Raw genomic sequence first — 24,882 nt, 5'->3', positions numbered from 1 at the left:
AGCTCCCGGCCCTTAAAAAAAAGAAAAGCCTTTGTTCACCAGCTCCTGCCAGGCAGGGGGTAATCCCCACTGCCCCCCACCCCGATTCAGAGAGATTCAAATTGATTCAGACCTTTGAATTGGTCTCCTGATTCGATTCGGTTTTGGAGGTTTGGCCACCAAATCGAGCCGAATCTGCTCCGAATCGAATCAGCACCTGAAGCTTTGCATAGCCCTACTGTACATCACACCAGTACATTTCCATATTTCTCCAGTCTAATATCACTGTTTATCACTATGCTTGAAGGTAAGCTGCTAGCTCTTTCATCCAGCTAAAATTAAATTCATTGTTGAAACCCCCCTACTTGCAAATAGAGCAAGTGAGCAGCCAGCAGCTGCCTTTTTTATTATTTGTATACTGAGATACTTCGGCATCAGCTTGCAGATATCTCTCTCAATCTGTCCTGTGTCCTGAGTTTCTTTAGCTGGACACTGTGCATTTGTTCCTCAATGCTGGCTGCTATTTGTTTCAGGTTTTTACCTGAACTTTTCTGGTGCCCTTGCTATTTCTCCATAGACGGATCCCTCTCTTTCTCTCTCTCCTGCAAATGGGAACCTCACATCCCACAAATGCCCTTGTCTTTAATTAGGGAATCATTAAAGTCTCCCAAATGATGTGGGGGTGGCAAAGTCTTCAGCTGAACCTAAGTAGCTATTGCCTCTTCTGCTTCTTGGTTTTGGATTAAAATAAACAAAACACCACCATCTTTTACTTCGACATCCATACAGTCTCATATATGGAGTCACAATACTCATCAGACACCTTTAATGGATGTTTTAGTGTTCTTGACTTTATTCCCGACATCAGCCTCTCTCTCACTTATCATCCTTCTTTCCCCTACATGAGGGTATGAAAAAAATATCCTTTACAATCATTTCCTCATCTTTTTTCCCCATGGTCATCTCTGTACACAGACTCAAACTGCTTCCTTTGCTTTCATGCTTGTGCAAGGCTTTTTGTCATTCCCAGTACCCGGAGTCCTTACAAACTGCCTATTTGCTCTGTTTCTAGGGGCTGCTTTGTTTGCCTGTTAATAAGACTCCCTTTCCTTGCCATGAGTTTTACTAGGCTGACCACTGATCCTATGAACTGCATTCTGGGTAAAAACAGGTATGCAATAGCAGTGAATATGGACTTCTGAGATTTCAAGCCCTGGCACTATTGAGCACGTGTGACTGTAGAGGCATATAACTTGTAGAGGTGTGCAGAATGGGCCCTAATTGATTTAGATTTGCCCTGAATTGGGGATAGAGATTTGATTAGTTGATTTGGATCACTGTCTCCAATTCAATTCGGCTGAATCCAGATCTGAAGATTTGATGCTGATTCGGAGAATCAGCGATTCAGCCACAGACACAGCTTTAAATGTTTTTTCTACATACCTCGAGGTACCAGGCGTGGCTTGTGAACGCTGCGATGCTGGGGCAGATAGAGCATCCCACAGGAGAGCGGGGGGCACCCCCACACGCTTAGCAGTGAACCCAGAAATGGACCGGAAACTTTTCCGGTCCACTTCTGGGTCCACCAGGCAGCATGCTGGGGGGCCCCCTGAGCCCCTCCCAGCACAGTGATTAGCTTCAGGGGGACCCCAAATGCCACCCCAGACCCAGGAGGCACCCGTTGCTGAGCCGGGGGGTGGGGGTGTGGGGCGTCCCCCGGCGCACTCCCCAGTGGACCTGGAAGTGAACTGGAAGTGCTTCTGGTCCACTTCCGGGTCTGCTGCTGAGCGCACTGGGGAGCCCCCTGTGCTCCTGTGGGATGCTACATGCACCCCAGTATAGCATTATTCGCGAGCCACCTGGTACCTAGAGGTATATAGAAAAAACATTTAAGCTGTAACTATGTCCACATCTCCGAATCTTTCTGAATCGATTTGGAGGGTTTCGATTTGGGTCCTCTGATTTGCTTCGGATTCAGAGATTCGGCCACCGAATTGGGCCGAATCAAATTAGGGACTGAAGTTTTGCACAGCCCTAATAATTTGCCCTATAACTGTGAAAAACCTGGGGAGATTATCATATGTGCAACAAAACACACATACCTTACACCATCAAGAAGTCCCTTTTAGAAAGTACTAAACCTTGTCAAAAGCCAACACCTTCAACCCCGTCTCTCCTCCCTCAGCCTTGTTTTTAGAAACACCAAAACAACGACCCCAGCACTCTTTCCTGCCCAGGGCAGGGGGGTTGGACTCAATGATCTACGAAGGACTCTTCCAACCCTAACATCTATGAATCTATGAATTGTAGGAGAAATGCAAATAACACTTGCATATGCACAGATGTGGGCAACCCCCAGCACAAAAAACTTCAGCCAAAATACTGAGTTTGTCAAACCTCTATGAAACTGAAACCAGGATATTATTGCAGTTAAAGTAGGATAACTTTAAAAGAAGAAGCTGACCTCTCCCTGTTTTATATATATCAGACCCAATTTGACAAAATTAATAGCACATATATTTTATACCTCACAGGGCGCATCCACACACGCAATTAATGTGGAACAATAAACTTCAGCACTTATTAAACCAAAGTTTACTGCTCCCAGGTGTGCTGTTTGACTGTGTGCCCACGATCCCAGCATGCTGAGTTGAGCTGTGCAGAGTAGCCCCAGCTGGCAGGGGGCTCCAGGGGTCAACCTGCCAGCCCGGGGCTGCTCTGACCCAGATCAATATGCTGCAAAGGGGCTGGTTGGGACATGAGGGTGCTTTTGTGTGGGGCCAGCCGGCAGGCAGCCTCACATGGAAGCACTCTTGTACCCCAGCCAGCCCCATCAGTGTCTACACATATAAATGCAAGAACTCCCCTGCTGTGTTTATTAGTTTCCTGCAGCTGAATAGGGCTGCATGTGTAGACACCGAGATATTTACTGTGGAGCGACTTCAGCAGCTCATAGATTCATAGATGTTAGGGTCGGAAGGGACCTCAATAGATCATCAAGTCCGACCCCCTGCATAAGCAGGAAAGAGTGCTGGGTCTAGATGACCCCAGCTAGATACTCGTCTAACCTCCTCTTGAAGACCCCCAGGGTAGGGGAGAGCACCACCTCCCTTGGGAGCCCGTTCCAGACCTTGGCCACTCGAACTGTGAAGAAGTTCTTCCTAATGTCCAGTCTAAATCTGCTCTCTGCTAGCTTGTGGCCATTGTTTCTTGTAACCCCCGGGGGCGCCTTGGTGAATAAATCCTCACCAATTCCCTTCTGTGCCCCCGTGATGAACTTATAGGCAGCCACAAGGTCGCCTCTCAACCTTCTCTTGCGGAGGCTGAACAGGTCCAGTTTCTCTAGTCTCTCCTCGTAGGGCTTGGTCTGCAGGCCCTTAACCGTACGAGTTGCCCTTCTCTGGACCCTCTCCAGGTTATCCGCATCCTTCTTGAAGTGTTGCGCCCAGAATTGCACACAGTACTCCAACTGCGGTCTGACCAGCGCCCTATAGAGGGGAAATATCACCTCCCTGGACCTATTTGTCATGCATCTGCTGATGCACGATAAAGTGCCATTGGCTTTTCTGATGGCTTCGTCACACTGCCGGCTCACGTTCATCTTGGAGTCCACTAGGACTCCAAGATCCCTTTTCACCTCTGTGCCACCCAGCAGGTCATTCCCTAGGCTGTAGGTGTGCTGGACATTTCTCCTCCCTAGGTGCAGCACTTTGCATTTCTCCTTGTTGAACTGCATCCTGTTGTTTTCTGCCCACTTGTCCAACCTGTCCAGGTCTGCCTGCAGCTGTTCCCTGCCCTCCGGCGTGTCCACTTCTCCCCATAGCTTTGTGTCATCTGCAAACTTGGACAGAGTACATTTCACTCCCTCGTCCAAGTCGCTGATGAAGACATTAAAGAGTATCGGTCCAAGGACCGAGCCCTGCGGGACCCCACTGCCCACACCCTTCCAGGTCGAGACCGACCCATCCACCACGACTCTTTAGGTGCGACCCTCTAGCCAATTCGCCACCCACCGGACTGTGCAGTCATCCACATCACAGCCTCTTAACTTGTTCACCAGTATGGGGTGGGATACCGTATCGAAGGCCTTCCTGAAGTCTAAGTATACGATATCCACCCCTCCTCTTGTGTCCAGGTGTTTCGTAACCTGGTCATAGAAAGAGACTAGGTTGGTCAGGCACGATCTGCCCGCCACAAACCCATGCTGGTTTCCCCTCAGCATAATTTGCCCTGCCGGGCTCTCACAAATGTGAGCCTTGATAATTTTTTCAAAGACTTTACCAAGGATGGAGGTGAGACTGACCGGCCTATAGTTGCCCGGGTCCTCCTTCCTCCCCTTTTTGAAAATGGGGACCACGTTAGCCCTTTTCCAGTCCTCTGGGACTTGGCCCGTGCACCACGAACGTTCGAATATTCCCGCCAGTGGCTCTGCAATGATGTCGGCCAGTGCCTTCAGCACCCTCGGATGGAGCCCATCCGGGCCTGCCGACTTAAAGGCATCCAGTTCTTCCAAGTGACTCTGCACCACCTCAGGATCTACGTATGGAAGTCCGGCGCCTTGCTGCTGCCTCTCTACAACCCCAGTGAGAGACTTGTCGTGCCCCTCGCTTAGGAACACCGAGGCAAAGAACTCGTTGAGGAGTTCAGCCTTGTCCCCCCTATCTGTCACCAATTGTTTCTGCCCATTTAGCAGCGGTCCTATTCCTCCCTGGGCCTTCCTTTTACTCCCTATATATCTAAAAAACTATTTCTTGTTGTCCTTTACTTGGGTTGCCATCCTCAGCTCCATGGTAGCTTTGTCCCGCCTAACTGCCTCCCTAAAGGCACGAGCAGAGGAGGTATATTCATCTTTAGTGATCTCACCCTGTTTCCACTTTTTATGTGCTCCCCTTTTGGCCCTTAGGCTGCCCTGGATTTCTGTGGTCAGCCAAGGAAGCCTCCTGGCCCCTTTCCCTCTTTTGCCTCGCTCAGGGATCGTCTTGCTTTGTGCCCAAAGGATCGTTTTCTTTAGGCACAGCCACCCTTCTTGGGCTCCCATCCCTTCAAATCTCCTACTCTGCAGTGCTTCCTTGACTAATCGCCTGAGTGCATTGAGATCAGCTTTCCTAAAGTCTAGCACTTTCACCCTACTAGTTACCGTACCCACTCGCCGTCTTATGGTGAATTCTATTATAAGGTGATCACTGTCCCCCAGATGGCTACCGATCTGGAGGTCCCCTATCATGTCATCTCCCGTTGCCAATACCAGATCCAGTATGGCATTCCCCCTAGTGGGACCATGCACCTCCTGTGTCAGGTGGAGCTCCTGTACACAGGTTAGAAACCTGCGTGAGCGATGGGACCTTGCTGTCTGCGTCTCCCCCCCTTTCTTCCCCCTTCCTCATGATAAGTGTCTCATGTAGACATGCCCACAGACATACAATACTACTACTATAGACCATGCTCCAGAATCATTCTTTAACACACCAGCTTCACCCCCACGCTTATAATTATGGGTATTTGATATAGTTGTGATAGTGACCACTGCAACTCCAAAAAACACTAAGGTCTGTTTTACTATAGGAAAACTTCTGGCTGAGCACATTGTTTATGAAAAATCCAGAAGCTTCAAGATAAAGGGATGCAATTTGATGGATGCTGCAGAAAAGGAGGAGATACGAAAATGCAATAAAGCTGGACAAGAGAAAGTCCTTTGACTTTTAATTCAGCTCCAGAAACTCTTCTTTAAGTGTGTCAAGAGACTTGTGTGCTTGTGCAATAGACTCCTTTGCTAGTAATAGTCTAGGTGCTGACCCATTGCTATCCTGTCTGAGAGCAGCCTATTGCATCCAGTAAAGCAGATGGCTCCTTGCAGCATGCACGTTTTGCTTTTGCACTTGGATTTCCTATAGACTGGCTGTATCAGAGTATCCTTAGCAGGTTTACTTACAGTTATGGCAGGTAGCTCCCATGTAACCCGTTTCACTACAATCACAGTAAAAGGTGGTCCAGGACTGAGAGCATTTCCCTCCATGTTCACAGTAGTTTGGCAAACATCTAATTGGAAAGATTAAAAAAATAATTGTCAGTGTTTCGGTAGAGGTAATATATGCAAGGAAATGTTAAATTCTCCGCCCCCTTCCCCAAGCCAACAGTTTCCTGTGGCTGCATCACCGCACAACGACTGAAAGACTATTTTCTTCCTCTGATCTCGTATCCACTTGAAACAAAAGCATTTAAAATAAAAACTTATGAATTCATTCTGGGTGGTATAGGGAAGTCCTTAATAATAGAAAACACTCACCTTGTCTCCTGTGCCTAAGGAATTAAAATATCCTTTTCATTCACATCTTAGTCAAAGAGGCCACATACTAGGTGGGGGAAAAAAAGCTATAGAAGATCTTGTTTCAAAAGAGAAGACTTGCACACAAAAAAATATGACTTTCTCCTTTGGTAAACTCTGGATTGCTACTGTAAAAAGAAAATCAAGCTGTACTTCAGCTGCGATAGCACAAACAACATGCAAGCCTCAAAGCAAAGGGGGAAAAAAAAAATCTGATTATGTATTCTGTATTCTCTTCTTTTAGTTGCTGTTCCTCCAAAGTATTATTGCTCAAGAATCATTAAAAGAAGAAAGAGGCATAACAGCATGCAACAAGGAAAGTGAGTAACAGCAGAAGCTGTGGGAGACAAATCCAATCGAAAGTGCAGCAGTCTAAATTCTCATCTCAGCTACACGGCTGTAAATCCACAGTTGTTCCAGAGACTTGAATGGAGTTACCCCAGTGTAACAGAAAGCAGAGCCTTCCCTGATGTATTTATTCCTACCACATCCTAGATCATCTCTCTTATGTTGTATGCTTGGTTTTGAAATCAAGGCCCTGTTGATACAGAGTGAGTTGTGCAGCGGTAGGAGGATGGGACAGCAGGACAAAGCATCCACTTCAAGTGCACCCATGCCACACTGTCAGTTCCTTTGTATAATTCCCCAGCTTCAAATCATTTCTCTGGCCCTAACCCTCAGCTGATACAAATCTGCACCAAAGCCAATGGTTCTCCATAGATGTACCCAATCTGAAGACCCAGCCCTACATTTTCCTTTTATTTGCATCAGGTACTTAATATCCCAACATTATTCTTTATTTCGTTCTACACGTTGGAGGCACTCCTGAATCTTGCTTGCTCTAGGACTCTGACAAGTACGCTCATAGCCTGGCAAGGGTCTCATTAAGCATAGAAGTAGCAGATGCAAAATCTTGCAGGAGACCTACAGCAGCTGTCTCTGTGATCTACACTGCCCCACCTCTGATGTTTCTGTCAACCCTTATCGAGTTCAAGGCCACTGGAAGCTGCCAAGCAGTGACAGCCTGTACAGATTTTTTTTGGAAATGGGAGAACTACTCTCTCGCTCAGCTACAAGGGCAGCTTTTAGGTGGAAACATTTTTGCATTAGTGCACAAGGGCATTGTTTCACAAGGAAAACCGCAACGTAAGGTTTGAGCTATGCTAAAGCTCATCAACAATGGGGAGAATGAATAGGTAAGTATTGGCTGAAGCCCAAGTTTTTAATGTGCTTGCAGAAGGCATCATTTATGTGAATTAAGTGACTGTTGGAAAGAAAAGAAAAGAAAAGAAAAGAAAAGAAAAGAAAAGAAAAGAAAAGAAAAGACTGCAGGACACATTCTTGCTTTTGCTTAGCCCCAAAAGCCTTGTCCAAGAAAAGCTCAGGTTCTGGTTAGTGGTTTCTCTCATGGATCAGAATTCCCTGCTGGCATGAAACAAGGGGAATCAGCAATGCCCTTCAACTTCCTATTGATATTGGGTAAATGGCAGAATGGATATATGTTAGAGCAGCCTCTGGACTGCTCTACTTAACAGTAAGGCCAGGCCCAATGTACGGTTTCCTGTAAGAACAAGGAACTATAAGCTGCTCCACTTCACTTCTGTGACATGAAGCCACATTTGGATGCAGGGGGAGAAACTGTGTCAATAAGCTCCTTGCCTGACATCACATGTCCCCTGGAGGGTTTGTGATGCCCAAGTCAAAGGACTCAATCCCAGGATTGAGGAGAGAATGGGGCAGTGAGGCCAGCTGCTTTATGTAAGGTTGTTCCACTAACCTGTGTCCACCATGCTGCCTCCTTCAAACACTTCAATGCTGTACCTTGTTGGCTTACAAATGGTATTTAAAGTTCTGTTTGTTGGGAATTGGCTTATAGGTATAGATATATGTATTTTAAGGGGTCAAGATGGACAGCAAGGGTTAATTGGATTTCTAAAGAAATTAGGAGAAGCACACAACTTCTCATGGCCCTGAGAACAGATGGGCTGTCCAGCACAACAAGGCCAACAAATGGACACAGACTGAGAATGAAGTGGGGCATGCCATAACACGAGATCGCAGTCCTGGAAATAGATGGGCTGTCTAGCACAACAAGACCAACAAGGACACACAGTCTAGGAAACAGCCTGGGAACCAAAGAAGTATGTACCATACTGTCCAATAACATGAGATAAGCGACACCAGCAACTAGACCTCAGAGAGCAGGGGGGCCTAAGTCCCGGTTTTGGGGGAAGAGACCAAATTAGGAGATGGCCCAGAAGGCTACGTGGACATGTGACCACAGAGACACAACCAATCAGAGATAGCCATGGATGAAGAGTCATCAGGAGTCATCAAGGGGGGAGGAGAATATAAAAGAAGAGACTTGGGAGTAAGAAAGGATCCCTCCCTTTGTCTTGTCCATTCCTCCTGTTCCTCCCTGTTTCCTCTCATCCTTCCCCGTTTTGCTCCCTGAGAGGGGTCCCGCCAGGAAGGGTCCCCGAGATCGCCATGGACTGAGGGCATACCAGTAGCCTGTCTCATACACCCCACTGGAGGGGGGCTGTGGGCCTTGGCATCCCACCTTCACACTGCTAACATCTAAGAGAGAGCCTCAGAGTAAAGCCTGCATCCTGACCAAATGTACTTTAACTCATAACAGCCCTAGGATTGGTAGATATAGATTTGCTCGATTGTTTGTATTGCTGTTTTTTGTTCTTACTCTGTATCAGTAAATTCGCCTTTTATCGACTGGCAGATGTCATGGTCGGTCTGAGATTTGTGCCTGCCCAGAACAAGTATAGGTGCTGGGTCCTAATCCAGTGCCAACATACCTCTTACGGTGCATTCAGGAGAACCAAGCAATATAAAGTGTCGCCAACTTTCATGATGTTTGGTGTTGTTCTTAAAGTTACGCTTTGGGGTATAAGCTAAGTTTTCACATTCCCAAAGCGGAGACTTTAAGAACAACGCCAAACTTCATGAGAGCTGGCAATACTGAGTGCATGTAGTGACTGCAGGAATTGTACTGCTAAAAGACTACGTAAGGGGTGAATGTGGAGAAGTAGGAAATAGAGGAGGCACAGAAAATTTGGGAAGCAGGCCATGCAACTCAACAGATCTCTTGATATCCATCGGTGCCTCTAGAGAGCAAACCACTTCACTCCCCTTTCAGGGCAAATCCTAAGAGAGATGATGGATAACGTATGTCAACAGGGCCTAAGCCAATCTGATGACTTTATTTCAACATTATGGAAAAGTTGACCCCAAACACCAAGAGAATCTGACTTTCACCCTCCAATCCCTTTGACAGGGCTAGTCCAGGTGGACTTGGGCAGAACCCAATGCTGCCACTTTTGCATTTATCAAGTTCCCTTGGCCAGAAAGATTTCAAGCACTTGAACAATATTTCACACACGCAACTCCTCCATCTGGGCCATTATGGCTTATGTGCAGGCAAATAAACTGAAGCCCAAGGAAGTCAAGTCTTTCTCAAAGTCATGCCAGGTCATATGTTTCACCTGGGAATGAGGCACAGGTGTTTTCAGTGCTGTCTCTACCCAAGTACACTAAGTTCATGCCAAATGCTTAAGTCATCACCATGGGACTTTAAACATCTATGTGAAATATGGAAGACACTTAACATCTCTGTGCCAGATTAAGCCCTGCATTGGTGTAATGATAAAGATAAATATACCTTGCCTTACCTCATTTCCTATTTCCCACTGGGACCTGGTGTAGCCCCCTGGCACAAGCTAGAGCAGCCTTTAGGTCATCCTACATGTCAGGACTGCTTCCATGTCTCCTATTGGGCTTGCAGAGGTTTAGCTTTGTTGGGGATCAGGTTTGCTTTGCCATGGCTCCTCCCACACTTGATACAGCCTACCCCCTTTGCCATTGTGCCAGAATATGCCCTGCGCCCCTTCCCATTTCATAGGCCTATGCTTCAGTTATGACACCGGTGAAGTAGGCACAACTATACCTAATTCAAAGGGGACTTGGAGCGAATAAATGCTTGATGTTTGAACAGCTTTTAGAAGAGGTAAATTGTCACTCACTGCACTGTGTTATTATCATCACTCACAGCATTAATCCCATTAGTGGATGGATATGTTCTTCACCTATTTATGAATTACCTCTTATTAATTAACCCATGCAATGAAGATAATTACTAATGATCAGAGGTTAGCAAAGGTCCACAAATGATGCTTAGGTGCCCTTATTCCATTAAAACAGCTTTCCTTTAAATGACCTGGAAAGATGAAGGTCAGTTCTTGTTTCTATTTATTTTCCAAACACATATTTCCCCATGACCACCCCCCCAATAATGCTCCTAGTGCCAGCAAAATTATCCATGTAAGCTCTTAACGACCTTCATAAATTCAAAATTAGACCATTTTTATTCCTTACTATTTGTTTTAATTATCACCAACTTCATTGATCTCATTTTTTGGTCAGATAACTAACACTTCTAAAAGCCTGTGAAACCAATTCGTGTACAACTCCACTCTGACAATTACCATAATCCCATTGTAGCCCAGCAGTTGTGTGCTCATTAAAGGTTTAATTTATCCTAATTGCTGTCAAAGCCAATATTAAGAAACAGCTATGATGAAAATTAATCAAGAGATGGGTAAATTATGGGATGCCTAAGTCCATGAATGTCCTGGATCCCTGGTTTAAATTACTTTGTTTATTAGTAGTATTAGCATCATTAGTATTATTAAAATTCCAACCACAATCCCATTGCACTAGGCACTGTACATCGTAGCAGACAAGTCCTGCCACAGATCATCTGTAATTTAAATAGACAAAAGAAAGATTTTCTTTTTCCATGAGGTCTTGGGATAGGTTGATACCTAGTGACTCACCTATGGGAGTCCTTGAGAGGGCTGGGAACCGAACGCTGAGCTCTGAAATACCGGCCCACTCTCTTGAACAATCGCATATCCCATAACAATTGATTATAACAGTGACATATTAGCTAGGTCCAATTTCCCTTTTTTAGAAGCACCTCATAAAGAAAAGCCAAGCTGGAATACAGTCATCTGAATGAGCCTCAGGCAGAGCCCAAACAAAAGCCATCGCCATCTTTGGATGAAACATCCCGCTGTACAGACGCACGTGCGTTCATCCCTTTGACTTCAAAGGAAGAAGTACACACACATCTAAGCGCAGGCTGTGGTCCTTTGATAGTAATGATCAGTGATCAAAAAATAACAAAGATAAAATGACTTGAATGGAAAGGCAGAAGAAGAGCTACATGTTTGATGTGAGGTTTGGCATGAAATAAGTTCAGTGCTTTCATTAAGCATTTCATGGGCTCTGGTTGGTGTCCCATAGTCATCGCAGCACATCACATGCACACAGGTCTCTCATCTTTCCTAGCTGTAGGGGGAAACCAAATAAAAAAGAAAGATGGATAGGGAGAAAGAGAACAGCACAATATAAAGACTCCACTGATTCTTACCACTTTGAGATGCTTAAAATCAGTGACTCACTGACCGCTACATATATATAAATCACCTGAGAAGAATAATGTAAACCTGAAGTTAAATATACCCCAAATCAGAGTAGTTTAAATTATATTATGTTATATACAAGTTTAGAAAGAGCACGACTATATACACATTATAAAAAAATATAGAAAGAGACTTTTCATTGATAGGTTGGTATATAGCATACTAATATTAATACCAGCTGGTGTATGCATGAGCTTGCTCACCCACCCGCACAGATGTAACCATGTTTATCGGTATATATTGCAAGCCATCCCTAAGATGGGACAAACTAATGTGATTCCATTGAAGTCAACAGACCTAGGCCAAAGGACATCACATAAAAATCTTCTCCTCCTCTATCCTATCCCATCCACAGATTTTAGATTAGCTCCCAAACATTTCTGAGTCAAAAGCCCCCAACAATGCTTGGGAGGTAGGTCAGTACAATTTACAGAGACAGAACGAAAATGTACCTCTGGTACTCTGTGACTTTATAAAAGGTGAGGAAATCTTGAAAAGCTGCAGGGCAGCAACAGGTGAGAGGTTACAAAGGAGAAAAATGAAAAAGGGGAGGGGGAAAAAAAGCTTAAAACAAAACCTGGGAATTTTTCCTTCCAATACAATCTGTAAAATAACAGGAAGGCAGGAGACGATAAGTGAATTCCCATCTTGGATATCATTATTCTGTTTAATTTTTAATGGAAATAAATAAATCATTTGGTATAAAAGAATGAAAAATGGCATTTATACCATTAAATATATATATGTCAGAAAAAGGTTAGAAAACATGAACTTTGAAATGTTTTTATCAGATTGTTATTCCCATTTGTTAACTAGTTCTAGTTTCTACCCTCACCTGTCTGTCTACTATACATTATTGTATTGAGGACCCTTGGCACCTCTGTTGACAAAGCAGGTGATCTGCAAGTAGATCATGACTGCTAAGGCACAGTAGTGGGATGGGGCCATCCTGGGACTGGTGTTGTTGAAAGGAACCCAACCCATTAGCTGGGAAACAAGGATTTAAGTTTTAATTGCTTTGTTGTTAAACTACTTGCATTTTTAATAGAGGTAAATGTTCCAAGTGTTTGCGATGGGCACCAGTGGGAAGGAAGTCGCATCAATAAATAGATAAAGATAAATAAACCATTGAGTGTCCAGCTGGATACTTAAATTAGAATTCACGATTCCACACAGTCTCAAGCAGCAAATCCATCTGCAAAGATCAAACCACTAAGCAGAAAGCTGAGGCTATTACAACCACAGGCATCTCTATATAGGCAGTCATCAGTATACCATAAAGTGACTTCTTACGTGAACGCTGAATGGTGAAGGGAACATCACCCAATTCCCTCTCGAATCTGGCCCCTGAAAACACCGAGTTCAGGAAGTATTGCAGTGATCCCCAGCAACAGCATTGGGAAAATGTCAGATGAAAACACTCTAGCACTTACTTCTCTTACCTGGATTATAGGTACAGGTATCCCTCGCTTTACGGTGTACATGCACTCCTGGAAAATGGCGCACAACTCAAATTTGCAAAAAGGGAACCCACTTTACAATGTAACAAATAGGGATACGTTCCAAGACCTTGACTGTCCTGACTCCCAGACCCATTTCTACCTCTTTTACAAGACTATTTTGGTACTCACCAACAGTACACGCAAGCACAGGGCACTATCCTAATGGGGATGGCAACTATAGAAACATGTCACAGACAACGAACGAGGAGCACAGATTCACACAGGAGACTATATTTTGGTGCACGTCGCTCCCACAATGCACCACACAAAGCAGATGAGTTCAGGCTTCCACCACACTGATCTCATCAGTGTGAATTGACCTTGAATATAACGAATTGTTGGTATATAAAAAGGCATTGCATACGAGTGAATTCTTGCATACAGAACCTGCATAAAGCGAGGGAAACCTGTATACCAACTGGTTGGCTGTTGATAAGAGGAGAGGAGACAGGTCTACAGTTCAAACTTCCATTATTCATGTCTAAAGCACAAGATGAACATTTATCCCGGTGCCTATTTCGCTTCCCAGTAGCACAAGTTCTTGCCCGTATGCCTGCTAGGGCCAGCTGACACGGGGGAGACGTGGCTATATTAGCCAATGGTCCATTCTGGTGCTTGCTGTGTTCTCCTCCATACCCCTTGATTAAGCTCACATACGTGTACTGTTAAAGCTAATAAAGCCTCTTCTGATTGGCTAGATTCAATTTTAGGGAGAACCAGATAAAGCAAGTTCCTCAGTGATCCTGAAATGTTTCCACTAACTACAAAAAGAGTATTTGTGAGATTGCCATTTCCGAGAAGGAGGATTGTTTCTCTCTTAAGCATCTGGAACGTCTCCTTATGGCTTTCCTGTTCTCCTTTCTTTAATTCGTTATCACGCTAACCAAGCAACCATCTTCTCTGCTTCTAAAGTTTCTAATGGTTTGGCTGAGGAAACTTAATTTAAGCACACAGTTGCACTATAGCAATGGAGAAACCATGCCAGGTCACATAATTCAGTAATTACCAGTAGTAAAACTAAAGTTACAGCATGCCCTGTTACAATCTGTATACTATTTTGGTGGCTTCCCAATAATCCATTAATAATTAAAGTCTAGGGCAAGGCCTTTTAACAAGCTGTTTCCTGTTATGCCTTTTCTTGCTTATCTAAATGGTGGACTTTGCCATTTACTTGGCTGGGTCTGTTAATTAATTTGAAGCCTTTGCTGAAGGTGCCATTTGTAATACTTGCAGAGTTCATGTTGCGGCCAATGCAGATAGATTTTGGCCTCCTGCCTCAACCACACTTGCCAAGGCCTTTAGTATTGCCAGCTCTGGCCATTTTACCCATACTACACGATTCTCAGCAACCAGAACTCATTGTCTTTGCAAGGCATGCTAACAGTATGGGCTATTGCTAGTTAGCATGAGGCTGTGCTGCCAATTGCCATCTTGATTTGCACCTGAAGACTGATGGAAGAAAAGCTAGCTAACAACGTTGGTCGGTCAATGGCTCTTATGTTCAAATGTCCCCACCTAGCTCTGAAACTTTTACTGCTTTATATCAAATCTCCTTCATTGGAAGTTTTCAAGTGCTCTAATGCCAGTTGTTAGGCATGGTTTTGTATGCTGCATTTGTGCAGGGGGTTGGACTACCTGACCAATGAGGTCCCTTCTAACTCTGGGATTCTATCAGTCTTTGACCAACACATTCACAACATTAATCAGTCCTGATAAAAAGGTGATATTTGTTTGTCCTAGGATCTCCCAACATTGCCCCTTCTCTACAGGGACCTCACTTGGAGGTAAAAGTGTTGGTAGCTCTCAGAAGGCCTTTCCACCTTCTCCCCAATGATAAAAGGTGGGCAGCTTTGACTTCTCAAGCTTACTAGAAGCAGAGAGATGCAATTGTCTCCAGTTCATGAAATTTGGGGAGGAGCTCACTCTGTTCACACTACTGCTGGGATATAATCCATAGAAGCAAGTGTTAAGCAGATGTCATCATGAGCCTAGCATGGACCTTGCCTACCTTATGTTTGGTAAATTGATTCATCTTGCTTGCTTCAGATTAGACATATACCACCAATCTGTCTGGTAAATACAATGGCTGTTACAAAAGTTGAAAAACCAGGCTGGGGTCTAGATACCACTGTGATATGCAAGTGCAGCCTAAAAGCCTGAACAGGACATTTTCGGCTGTAATAATACCTGACTTTATTCTGCTCTGAATTAAACTATTTCTATAGACCAGTGTTTCCCAAACTTTTGATAACAGGCGAAGACTTTTTTTTTTTCTTGATTAAAACTGGCAGTACTCTTTATTCACTCATCGCAAGCCAGATCTGGTCCATGGGCCTGATCCCATGGACAGTGCTAGCCCAGATGGGGCCTGATCTCTCCACGTGGAACCCACTTGGTGGGGGACAGGATTCGAATTACACTTCGACTCTTGTAGGGGGGTATTCAAAAAAATTGGCCGGGGTAAGGGATGTGCGCATGGGTCCCCATGAGTACCACAGGGCTGGCATCAGCCAGAAGGAGCCACTGCCACTACCATCGCATGGGCTGCTTAGAAAGGCACGGGGCAGGATGGGGGGTATGCGTGGTGGAGCACTGGCTGCAGTCTGTTGCAAGGGAAGAGGGGGAAGGGGGTGCTGACCGGCCCGTGGGATGGTTTTCATCTTTTATGGGTAGGTTGTTGTCTCTTATGGTGGGGCTCAGCACCTCAAGCGTCCCTGTAATTTGAACCCTGGTGGAGGACACATTTAGCTTCACAGAGCCAATGTGCTGATCCAGCCGCATGACATCTGCCTGACAGAGGACCAATCCAGCTGTGCAGCATCCATGTGGTAGGGCTTTCTCCAGCCACCAAGAGCCCACCTGATCCAGACCGTTTTTTAAGGCATGTTTCTGCTGCTACTGTGAAATACCATTTGAAATCACGGCTATACACTATTGCAATATACACTGTCCTTGGTCACTGCTCTAGATGTCTGTGGTGTTTGCATAAAGCAAAGGCAGGAATAATATAAAGTGCTATTCACCCTATAGGGACTTGGTGGAGAAACCAAGCAATGCCCTAAAGACACTCAAACGTCACCCTCAATTCATGTGTCGAGGGGGATAAAAAGTAGACTGCTCCTCACCCAGCTCAGCCGCAGGGGCACAGGCTGTCTAATTTTTGTGCCCTTACTCTTACAAGCAAACATATTTTTGCTGAATGATTATCACAGAAGGAGCCCATAATGTTGCAACAGCTGGCAGTGCTTTGACTGGGTTTCATCATGCTTCCTTGCCAGGCAGCCCCTGAGTTGTCAGACAGAGCAGCACGAGCATTAGCTGTGTTATCAAGCCAGTTTTAAATATTACAGTAGACATGATGAAGACAGTAGGTCTGGCCTTCTGAACCACAGGGCTGCAAATAAAAGCTGAGCTTGAATTTCCAAGTTCAGAGGGAGAAATGAATGAGTTTTCTTCTCCTTCATTCCTGCTGCCACATGGGGCCATCTACTTTTTTCTAGGGCAGTCTTCATGAAGAAAGGGCTGGAACCAAATGGTTGTCAGTCTCTATTATTTCACAAGACTTAAAAAGAGCCGTCCTAAATTGTACTAACCCAGCTACCAGCTATTGCAGAACACAGTCTAAAGGGCTGAAAATGGGCCTTTTTAATACAAATAAAAATGTCAACAAAAATCTCATTTTCAACGTTATTGGATTTTTTTTCATTCCCAACTTAAAATACTTCAGATGCTGTTTTGTTTCTTTTTGTTTCTGAATTTTTCTCACCTTTGCTCCTGCCTTTTCAGTGGAAAAAATGAAAACTGGGCAAAAGAGAGGTGAGAAGTATTGGAACAATAGGAAAAAGAATAAAGCCATAAATGTTTTATTTAAAAAAAAAAAACAACCCTTAAAAAACATTAAAAAAATAAAAATCAGTTATTCTAGAAACATTTAAAACACAAACATTATTTAAAAAATGCACATTTACCAGATGTTGACAATCCTTTCAATTCAGCTGAATTACAGCAGCCTCTAAAGCTCCCAAGCTCCTTTGTGCTAAGTGCTACACGTACACAGCCAGCCCCTTCCTTGCTCCCAAAGAGTTTACTATGTAAGCAGGCAAGACAAACAACAGAAGTGATGGGCAACAGTAGCACAAAGAGGTGAAGTGACTTGCCCACGGTGACAAAGTCAACCTGTAGCAGAGCTAGGAATACAATCCAGAATTTCTGACTCGGTCCAGTGCTAGAGCAACCTCAGTTGAAATTGCAAAACATTTAAAATGAAGCACATCCTACAGCCAGATCTAAACAGGACATAGCTTGAGAGTGCTCAACTCCAGGATTGTGGGTCCTGCTTACAACATGGGTTGAGGGTCAGCTATATTGTTCAGACCCAGATTTGTACCGTTTCAAAGAACAGGCAGATTTGAAGCAAGGCACACACCTATCTTAAAGGGTTATGTTTTACACAGGACCGACTAACAACATTGAAAACAAGTGGCGATAATGTTAAAGGGGTTTTCTTGAGGGGGAAAAAAAAAGTCCAGAGCACAAAGCAACCAATGTTGGTGATCTTCAAAAAACGTCTTGACGCTCATCTTGCTGGGGTCATCTGATCCCAGCGGTCTTTCCTGCCCACATGCAGGGGGCTGGACCTGATTATGTGGGAGGTCCCTTCCAGCCCCTAACTCCTATGAAACATCATCACCTGGAAAATAATCTTACCTCTGAACATAACAACCCCGCAGAGAAGAAGAGTGGATGCCACATGGGATTCCTTTTTAAATGCCATATAAACACCATAAGTTACTTATGGAGCGGGTGAATCAACTATGAAGTGTTTGCATTTTCAGGTCTCAGCCAGGGATCTGAATTCACTCCAAAGCAAAAACTCACTGGGCATACTTAACCAGACCCTTCCTCCCTTCTTTGCACGGCCACGTGAAACAAAAAGAATAATAGTGCAAACACCCCATCCAATTTGGAACCCGCTTTAGGCCACACATTACATTTTATAGAAGACTTAACAAAAGTACAGAGGGTTGTGTTTTTAATAGCTTTTCCTAAATCCCCTTTACCTGCAGTAGCAACTAATTTCCCCAAGGTCTGTTTTTTTGCAGGATGATGCATGCAATCAACACGAATTCAGCACCACAAAGAGGAAGGGGGTGGGGGAAGGGAGTCGGAAATGAAATTCCAAAACAGAAGTGAGATGTTTGGATGGGGAGAGAGAATAAACAGCTTGTGAAGAGGGTAGGAGGATGAGTACACTATTTATTTTCACTTATTAGTGCAGGACTTCTGAGTAGCAGAAGGAAGTTGGGCCCATGAATCAGCTCTGCACGGGCATCCTTAATGAGTTAAGCTGTTAGCTCCGATTCCATCACACTGGGTACTATTTATACCGCACACAGCTGTCTCCATTTGTATACGTGAGGCGACGGGCAATGTGCAAATAAACCTTGATTCAACAAAAAGGGCAACATTCATTTCAGCTTCCTGGCCGCCCGACAGAGCAAGATACCAGAGCACCAATATGATGGACTTGTTAATAAGACTAGGAGGGATAACATGGCAAGTGAAGATGCATCTACTCTGATCACAAGGCTCGGGGGTGCTAGGACTCCTGAGACATCCTGCAAACAACTAGTTCTCTTGCACAGTCTTTGACCTGCATAATTTATCTGTTGCCCCTGGCAGCCCTGCGGTCCTGAAATGAAGTTGACTTTGCCAGCAGTCAACATGGACATCCTCTCTGATCTCAACCAACCCATCATGGCAGGATGTCTGGAAGCTGGGGTGGTTCAAAGCTATTTAAAATGAGTGTTATCACCATCATCCTGTTTCAGGGGGCAAACCCCTCATTCAGAGCCTGGCCTGGCAACCATAATGCTAGCACAAGTCAGAAAAAGCCATTTAAAATAAGTGTTATCACCATCATCCTGTATTAGGGGGCAAATCCCTCATTCAGAGCCAGGCCTGGCAACCATAATGCTAGCACAAGTCAGAAGTAGCCATTTAAAGCTATTTAAAATGAGTGTTATCACCATCATCCTGTATTAGGGGGCAAATCCCTCATTCAGAGCCAGGCCTGGCAACCATAATGCTAGCACAAGTCAGAAGAAGCCATTTAAAGCTATTTAAAATGAGTGTTATCACCATCATCCTGTATCAGGGGGCAAATCCCTCATTCAGAGCCAGGCTTGGCAACCATAATACTAGCACAAGTCAGAAGAAGCCATTCACCCCTGGAGGTGCTAAGCCAGAGTAATGCCCAGCCAAATATCCCAATGAAACATAAGAAATGCCACTTAAATTTGCTGACTCTAGCACTTCTTAGGCAGCTTTCCCATTGAAGTGTGGGTGTGAAGAGGATAGACCCATGAAGACCAGCCTTTAGCAGCAGCTAAGGATTCAGCTTTAGTTATGCAGGATAGGGCAAGAGGATCCATGCAGAGACCTCCAGACCTTGCCGACTTCCACCCATTCCTCTCTGTGCTCAAGTTGCCAGGGTTTGTCCTTTGCTCAATAATTTCCCCAGTAACACTGGCCCTGAGTCAGTCCAAGAGGAGAGGCACGGGGAACTGCCCACCTTCATCTACACGTGCATCTGCACAGCAGGCAGCACCACGGTCCTGGCTTCCAAAAGGTCCATCTACTGTCTGAGCCGATAGGGTCTTCCCCATCCTAAAGGGAGCATCCACACCATGTGCAACCGGGCTGCAGAGATGCAGCGTCTCTGAGCCAAAGTTTGCTGTTTTATGGCACGGTTTCTGGATAGCCATGGCAACCCTTCAGCAGCAACCTCTCCCGTGCCCGCATCCCTGCATCGATTCTCTGCATCCGGTGCCAGCTGCGGCAGCCGGCCAGCTTCATCTCCGGCCTAATGCTAGTGTTTCTAGTCCCCTTAGCTGGCACTGCCAGCCAATCGCTGAGGAGGAAATCCCAAAGCTCCTCAGCAGTATGGCCAAGTTCTCATCCACTGCATATTTATCTTTCTAGCCATTTTATAATTTTTTAATAAGCAGTTGCCTGGATTTGCCTCAGTCTCTGCTGTAGAAAGGGACAACAGTGTTTGCACTCGCACACCTGCACTCCTCCCCCGCTCCCCAGTGTGAGAGAAGGGAATGCATAAGGGGGGAAAAAAAAATTGGCATTTACACAGATACTTTTAAACAGCACTCCCAAAGCAATTATTTTCTGATGTGCTTAAATATCACTGCCCACACCCGGTGGGTGGGAAACTGAGGCACAGAGAGCAATGCAAATTTACAAAGTCAGCGGGGTGCATCCCAAGTTCAAGGACTCAGGGCACCTGATACGCAGTTCAATACCTCGACTAATCACTGAGAAATGCTCCTTCTTGATTACACTCTGATTCTTTTCTAAACGACACCATTTCAAGACATCAAAACATTTTAACTCCCACTCCCATAAAAATGTGAACAAAAATGTTCCTGGTGTCAGTAAAGGGGAACCGAGGGCAATAATACTGACTAATATAGAGTTTTCCTTCTCAGAAACTCAAAGCATGTCCTTAATAACCGAAGATGGAGGCGCCTAATCTGCCAGGCGTGCAGCCAGCACAGCTTAGGTTCATGACGCTCCCAAAGTCAGTAGCTGGGATAGGAACTGAGTCCAGCAGGCCTAGCTGCCTCTTATGCCAGGGACAGAAGTTACACATAAACCGGTATAGGTGATCAGAAACCAGTTCAAATCTCTAACACAAGAGAAGTTCAGTGCATATAAACTGCTTTCAAAATGGCTGGAACAGGTTTAAGATGCATCTGGATAGATGTAGTATCAGACTGAACTGATTTAGGTTATTAGTTTATTGAACTTCTATCCCCGATCTTAATGACCGGTTGAGGAATTAACCTGGAAGGAATCAGTCAGGCCAGTGAGCACATCTAACTGGATGTGCACTTCATCCTGCAGCCTTTTGAATCCAGGCAGCCGAGGGATCAGCATGAGGCTTGTATCGCATGTGTAGAAATGGAGAGTTTATAATGCAGAGGCAAGTCAGGAAAACAGCAGAGTTGATTAAACATGCGAGTGAAAAAGCAGAATCTCAGTGGTCTCCGAGCTGCCCCCACCACCAGACCCACCAGGTATGAGCATGAAATCAAGGGAACAAGCTCGAGCTGGCTGGTGTCTGCCCCACGGCCATAACACTTCCCGGCAGTGACCAAGATGCATTTTACCAATGAGCTTTCTCACGGATGTCAGATGCAACAATTCTCAGCAGACTTTCTGCAAGAGCTGTAACCTAAGCCTGACATCTTCCTCTCCTCTGCTTTCAAATGTCATCATATTTTAGTCCCCCCAAAACAACAGCAAGCTACGCAGCTAGCTAAGTCATAGCAATCTGCTTCTTATGCATGTTTTTGCCTATCCAGGCAATTAAGCATTTAAAGGAACTTTTTCTTTAGCCCTTCGTGCTGCAAACGTTGTGTGGAGAACAGGAGCTCAGAGGACTACATGCCTGCCAACTCTTGCTCCAGTGCACAACTCACTCATTACTTCACCGTGATATCCATAGATTGCAGCTTGTCATAAAGCAAGATTGTACGTTCTTTGTGCAGCGCCTAGCACAGATAAGCCCCAAGAAGCAGGAGGCATTGCATTATTATTATTAGGATACACAACCATGCCAGTCAAGAGGGAGGCTGTATGCCTGAGAAGATTGGAAACCATTTTAATATAGGCCACCACACATCCGTGGCCCAGGTGAGTTAGCCCAGAGCCCGTCATAACAATCAAAACAGCTGACTGAGGTACCTAGGGGAGAACAGGCCGGAGACCGGGGGTCAGAAAAGGTGCAAGTGCAAAGGACAACCTTCAACTGTCTCTACTGCTCACTGGAGAAGAAAATGTCTCCAACTCCCCCAGAGGATGTCAATCCAATGACATTCATCAGCGTTAAGAAAGATGAAAGGAGAGGTCTGCCTGTCACTCCAGCCACTGCCTCTGGGTCCACAGTTGAGTTACTGCTGTGCTAGACGCTGCTGCAATTTCTCATCTTGCTGAGTTAGAAGTTTCTATTATCGACTTTCTGACCCCTCTGAGCCCTTTCCAGCAGATCAACGGGCAGGGTCAAGAATCCTTCATAAGCCGCATGAAGGCATTACTAAAGGCCACAGTGTATGAGTCAGATGACTGTTAAAATGTCTTTAGGTCCAAGAGCTAAACGTTCTTTCCTTACGGGGTAGGAAAACTCAGAGAAGGCTTCATGGAGCTCCCAATGCACCTTCATTTGGGTGAAACCTTGCAATGCAACCAAGAGACTGCAGAGCCCCTGCACCATCGAGATCCATCCCAATTTAAGGTGTCTGCCAGGAGTATACCTTTTCTGCCTTCTTCTCTCTCCTCCAACTCTAGACACTGCTATTCCTGCTGAGGTCAAAACTCACCAGGGGCTGGAGACCATGAGGTCATGATACCTCTATCAGCATTATATGCTGTGCTGTATTTTCACCTCAAAGCTTTTGGGGTCAATGAGAATGCTGCTCCAAAATGATCTCTCTCTTCTGCAAACAAGTACGTGCAGGCAGCTCCCTCTCTCCCAACCCTACTCTGAACACCATTCTAGGGTTTCTGAAAGTTAGAGATGGACATGAAGTTCAGTTGCTATACCCCCTTTTCCCAAACTCCCTTCCATGCCATATAGCAGAGTGGGGCTGGACTGACCAAGAAAATGCATTTGTTCACTGCAAAATGAGACAAATATCCCCTGATGTACACAGGCATTCCTAGCCAAGCAGAAATTTCAAAGAGGGGAAAACGCTATGTACTAGTGTCAACAGTGTACTAGTCATAGCTATATCATATGTACTATAGATAGAGAAGGACTTGTGGAGATCCCTGTGCTCTCTGCAGTTGAACAGTTACAGCAAATTCATGTATGGCAGGCAACAGAAACGATCATCAACCAGCTAAATGCATGTAGGCAGCATTAGGGATAAAACCCAGATCCTGATTTCAAAACCCACAGGACTAAAGAAGAATCTCTAAACTAAACTAGCACTTTATAACACACTGGTTGCACCTATGTGTGGAATTAGTGCTCTGCAGTAAACTCTGGCACAGCTCGCTCTGGAGTTTATTGCTCCTGGGTGCTATGTTTACACGTGTACCCAGGACTGCAGCATGTTGAGCTGGGTTGGAGCAGCCCCAGCTGGCAGGAGGTCCCAAGCCCAGAGCTGCTCTGCATCAGCTCAATGTGCTGCAGAGGGGCTGGCTGGAGCATGGGGGTGCTCCAGGGAGGGGCTAGCTGGCTGGCAGCCCCCCACAATGCAGCACCCTTGTGCACCAGGCATCCCCAGCCACCGTCTACATGTGTGTTGCAGTGTATTAGATAACTCCATTTGCAGGATAGTACTTGTGTTGGGCAGGACTATCCTACAGCAGAGTTCATTAGTTTACTGCAGTCTAATAGCACATGTAAATGGAGATGCTTTACTGTGGAGCTACTTAGTCAACACCACAGTAAAGCACACATGTAGATGCCCCCACTACCTCACACATATGGGACTGTGGACCACTCCCCTAGAGGCCACCCTGACATAAATGGAGTCAAACTATTTAGCCCAACCTGAAGATCTAGCCCGGTGAGTCTTTAACACGCTCATCCCAAAGCACCAAATGCTACTCTGAAATATGGACCAAGGAGCATCATTCCCTGCTAGTCCACTCCTAGACTTTAGTGTAGAAACTCTCTTTCTAAGAGATCTCACCCTATCACAAATGAGTTGTTTGTCTCCCGTTTCCAGAACCCAGGAATGAATGAGACCAGCTTACAAGCCTATAGCAAATAAATTGCTTTCTAAATAGAGGCATCTTCTTCAGAAGAGGCTTTTGCCTAGATAACTAAGACAAATGTCCCATTTACATGTTAATTAACTTGCACAATTCCCACATGTGTTAAAAATTACGAAAAAACACGTGCTTTACAGTGCGTGCAGCAATACTTCTTATAATTAAGAATAAGATGATCATTTTTTTCAGAGACAAGACGAGATTACAGCATTTTAACTTACATCTTATTATTAGACACAAAATAAGCAGCCCCCAAAATATATAGTTCCAATATACAGAGCCAAACCCAAACTCCCCTGCAGTTCAGATCCAGATGTAACACAGTCCTGACCTTGGGGCTGACAAGAAATGGGGATCCAGGTAGGACTTTTATAATCGGACTATCCTGACATAGGTGGCCTCTTCCTTGGAAATGAAAAAGGCCAACAGAAAACAAGCCCCCTCAACACACACACGCACAAAGCAAACACATACAAGAATGGGAATTTTGAAATTAAACACAAAATGCAGACCTGACAGTGATCTACAACTTCTCTTTCTTTAAGAAAAAATGCAACAGTGGGGTAATTATTCACTCCTCAATTCACCTATCTAACTAGGTTGCAAGACTCCTGCACTCTTATAACGATTACACCAAATTCATTTGTGTTGGGTGGGGTACCAAAAGGACTACAAAGCAAGCCAGTCCATTTGAACGTGCTAAAAACATACTCAGCTGATGCTGTGCTAGCTGGACTACAGTATGGATCATCTAAATTTGATAAAATTCGGAGTTTCA

General features: G+C 45.0%; 1 protein-coding gene across 1 annotated transcript in view; it reads right to left on the bottom strand.

Moving 5' to 3' along the window:
* The window catches only part of CNTNAP5 (contactin associated protein family member 5), a 462,074-nt gene that overhangs the window by 163,269 nt on the left and 273,923 nt on the right, over window positions 1-24,882 (bottom strand). The window contains exon 11 of the mRNA XM_019480590.2: window positions 5,909-6,015. Coding sequence (XP_019336135.2) covers window positions 5,909-6,015 — 107 coding nt within the window. The remainder of the gene's footprint in view (window positions 1-5,908; window positions 6,016-24,882) is intronic.

The sequence above is a fragment of the Alligator mississippiensis genome, chromosome 4 (assembly GCF_030867095.1).
Source record: "Alligator mississippiensis isolate rAllMis1 chromosome 4, rAllMis1, whole genome shotgun sequence".
NCBI lineage: Eukaryota > Metazoa > Chordata > Crocodylia > Alligatoridae > Alligator > Alligator mississippiensis.
Note: the sequence above shows the minus strand (reverse complement) of the source record. Positions and strands in the feature narration are given on the sequence as shown.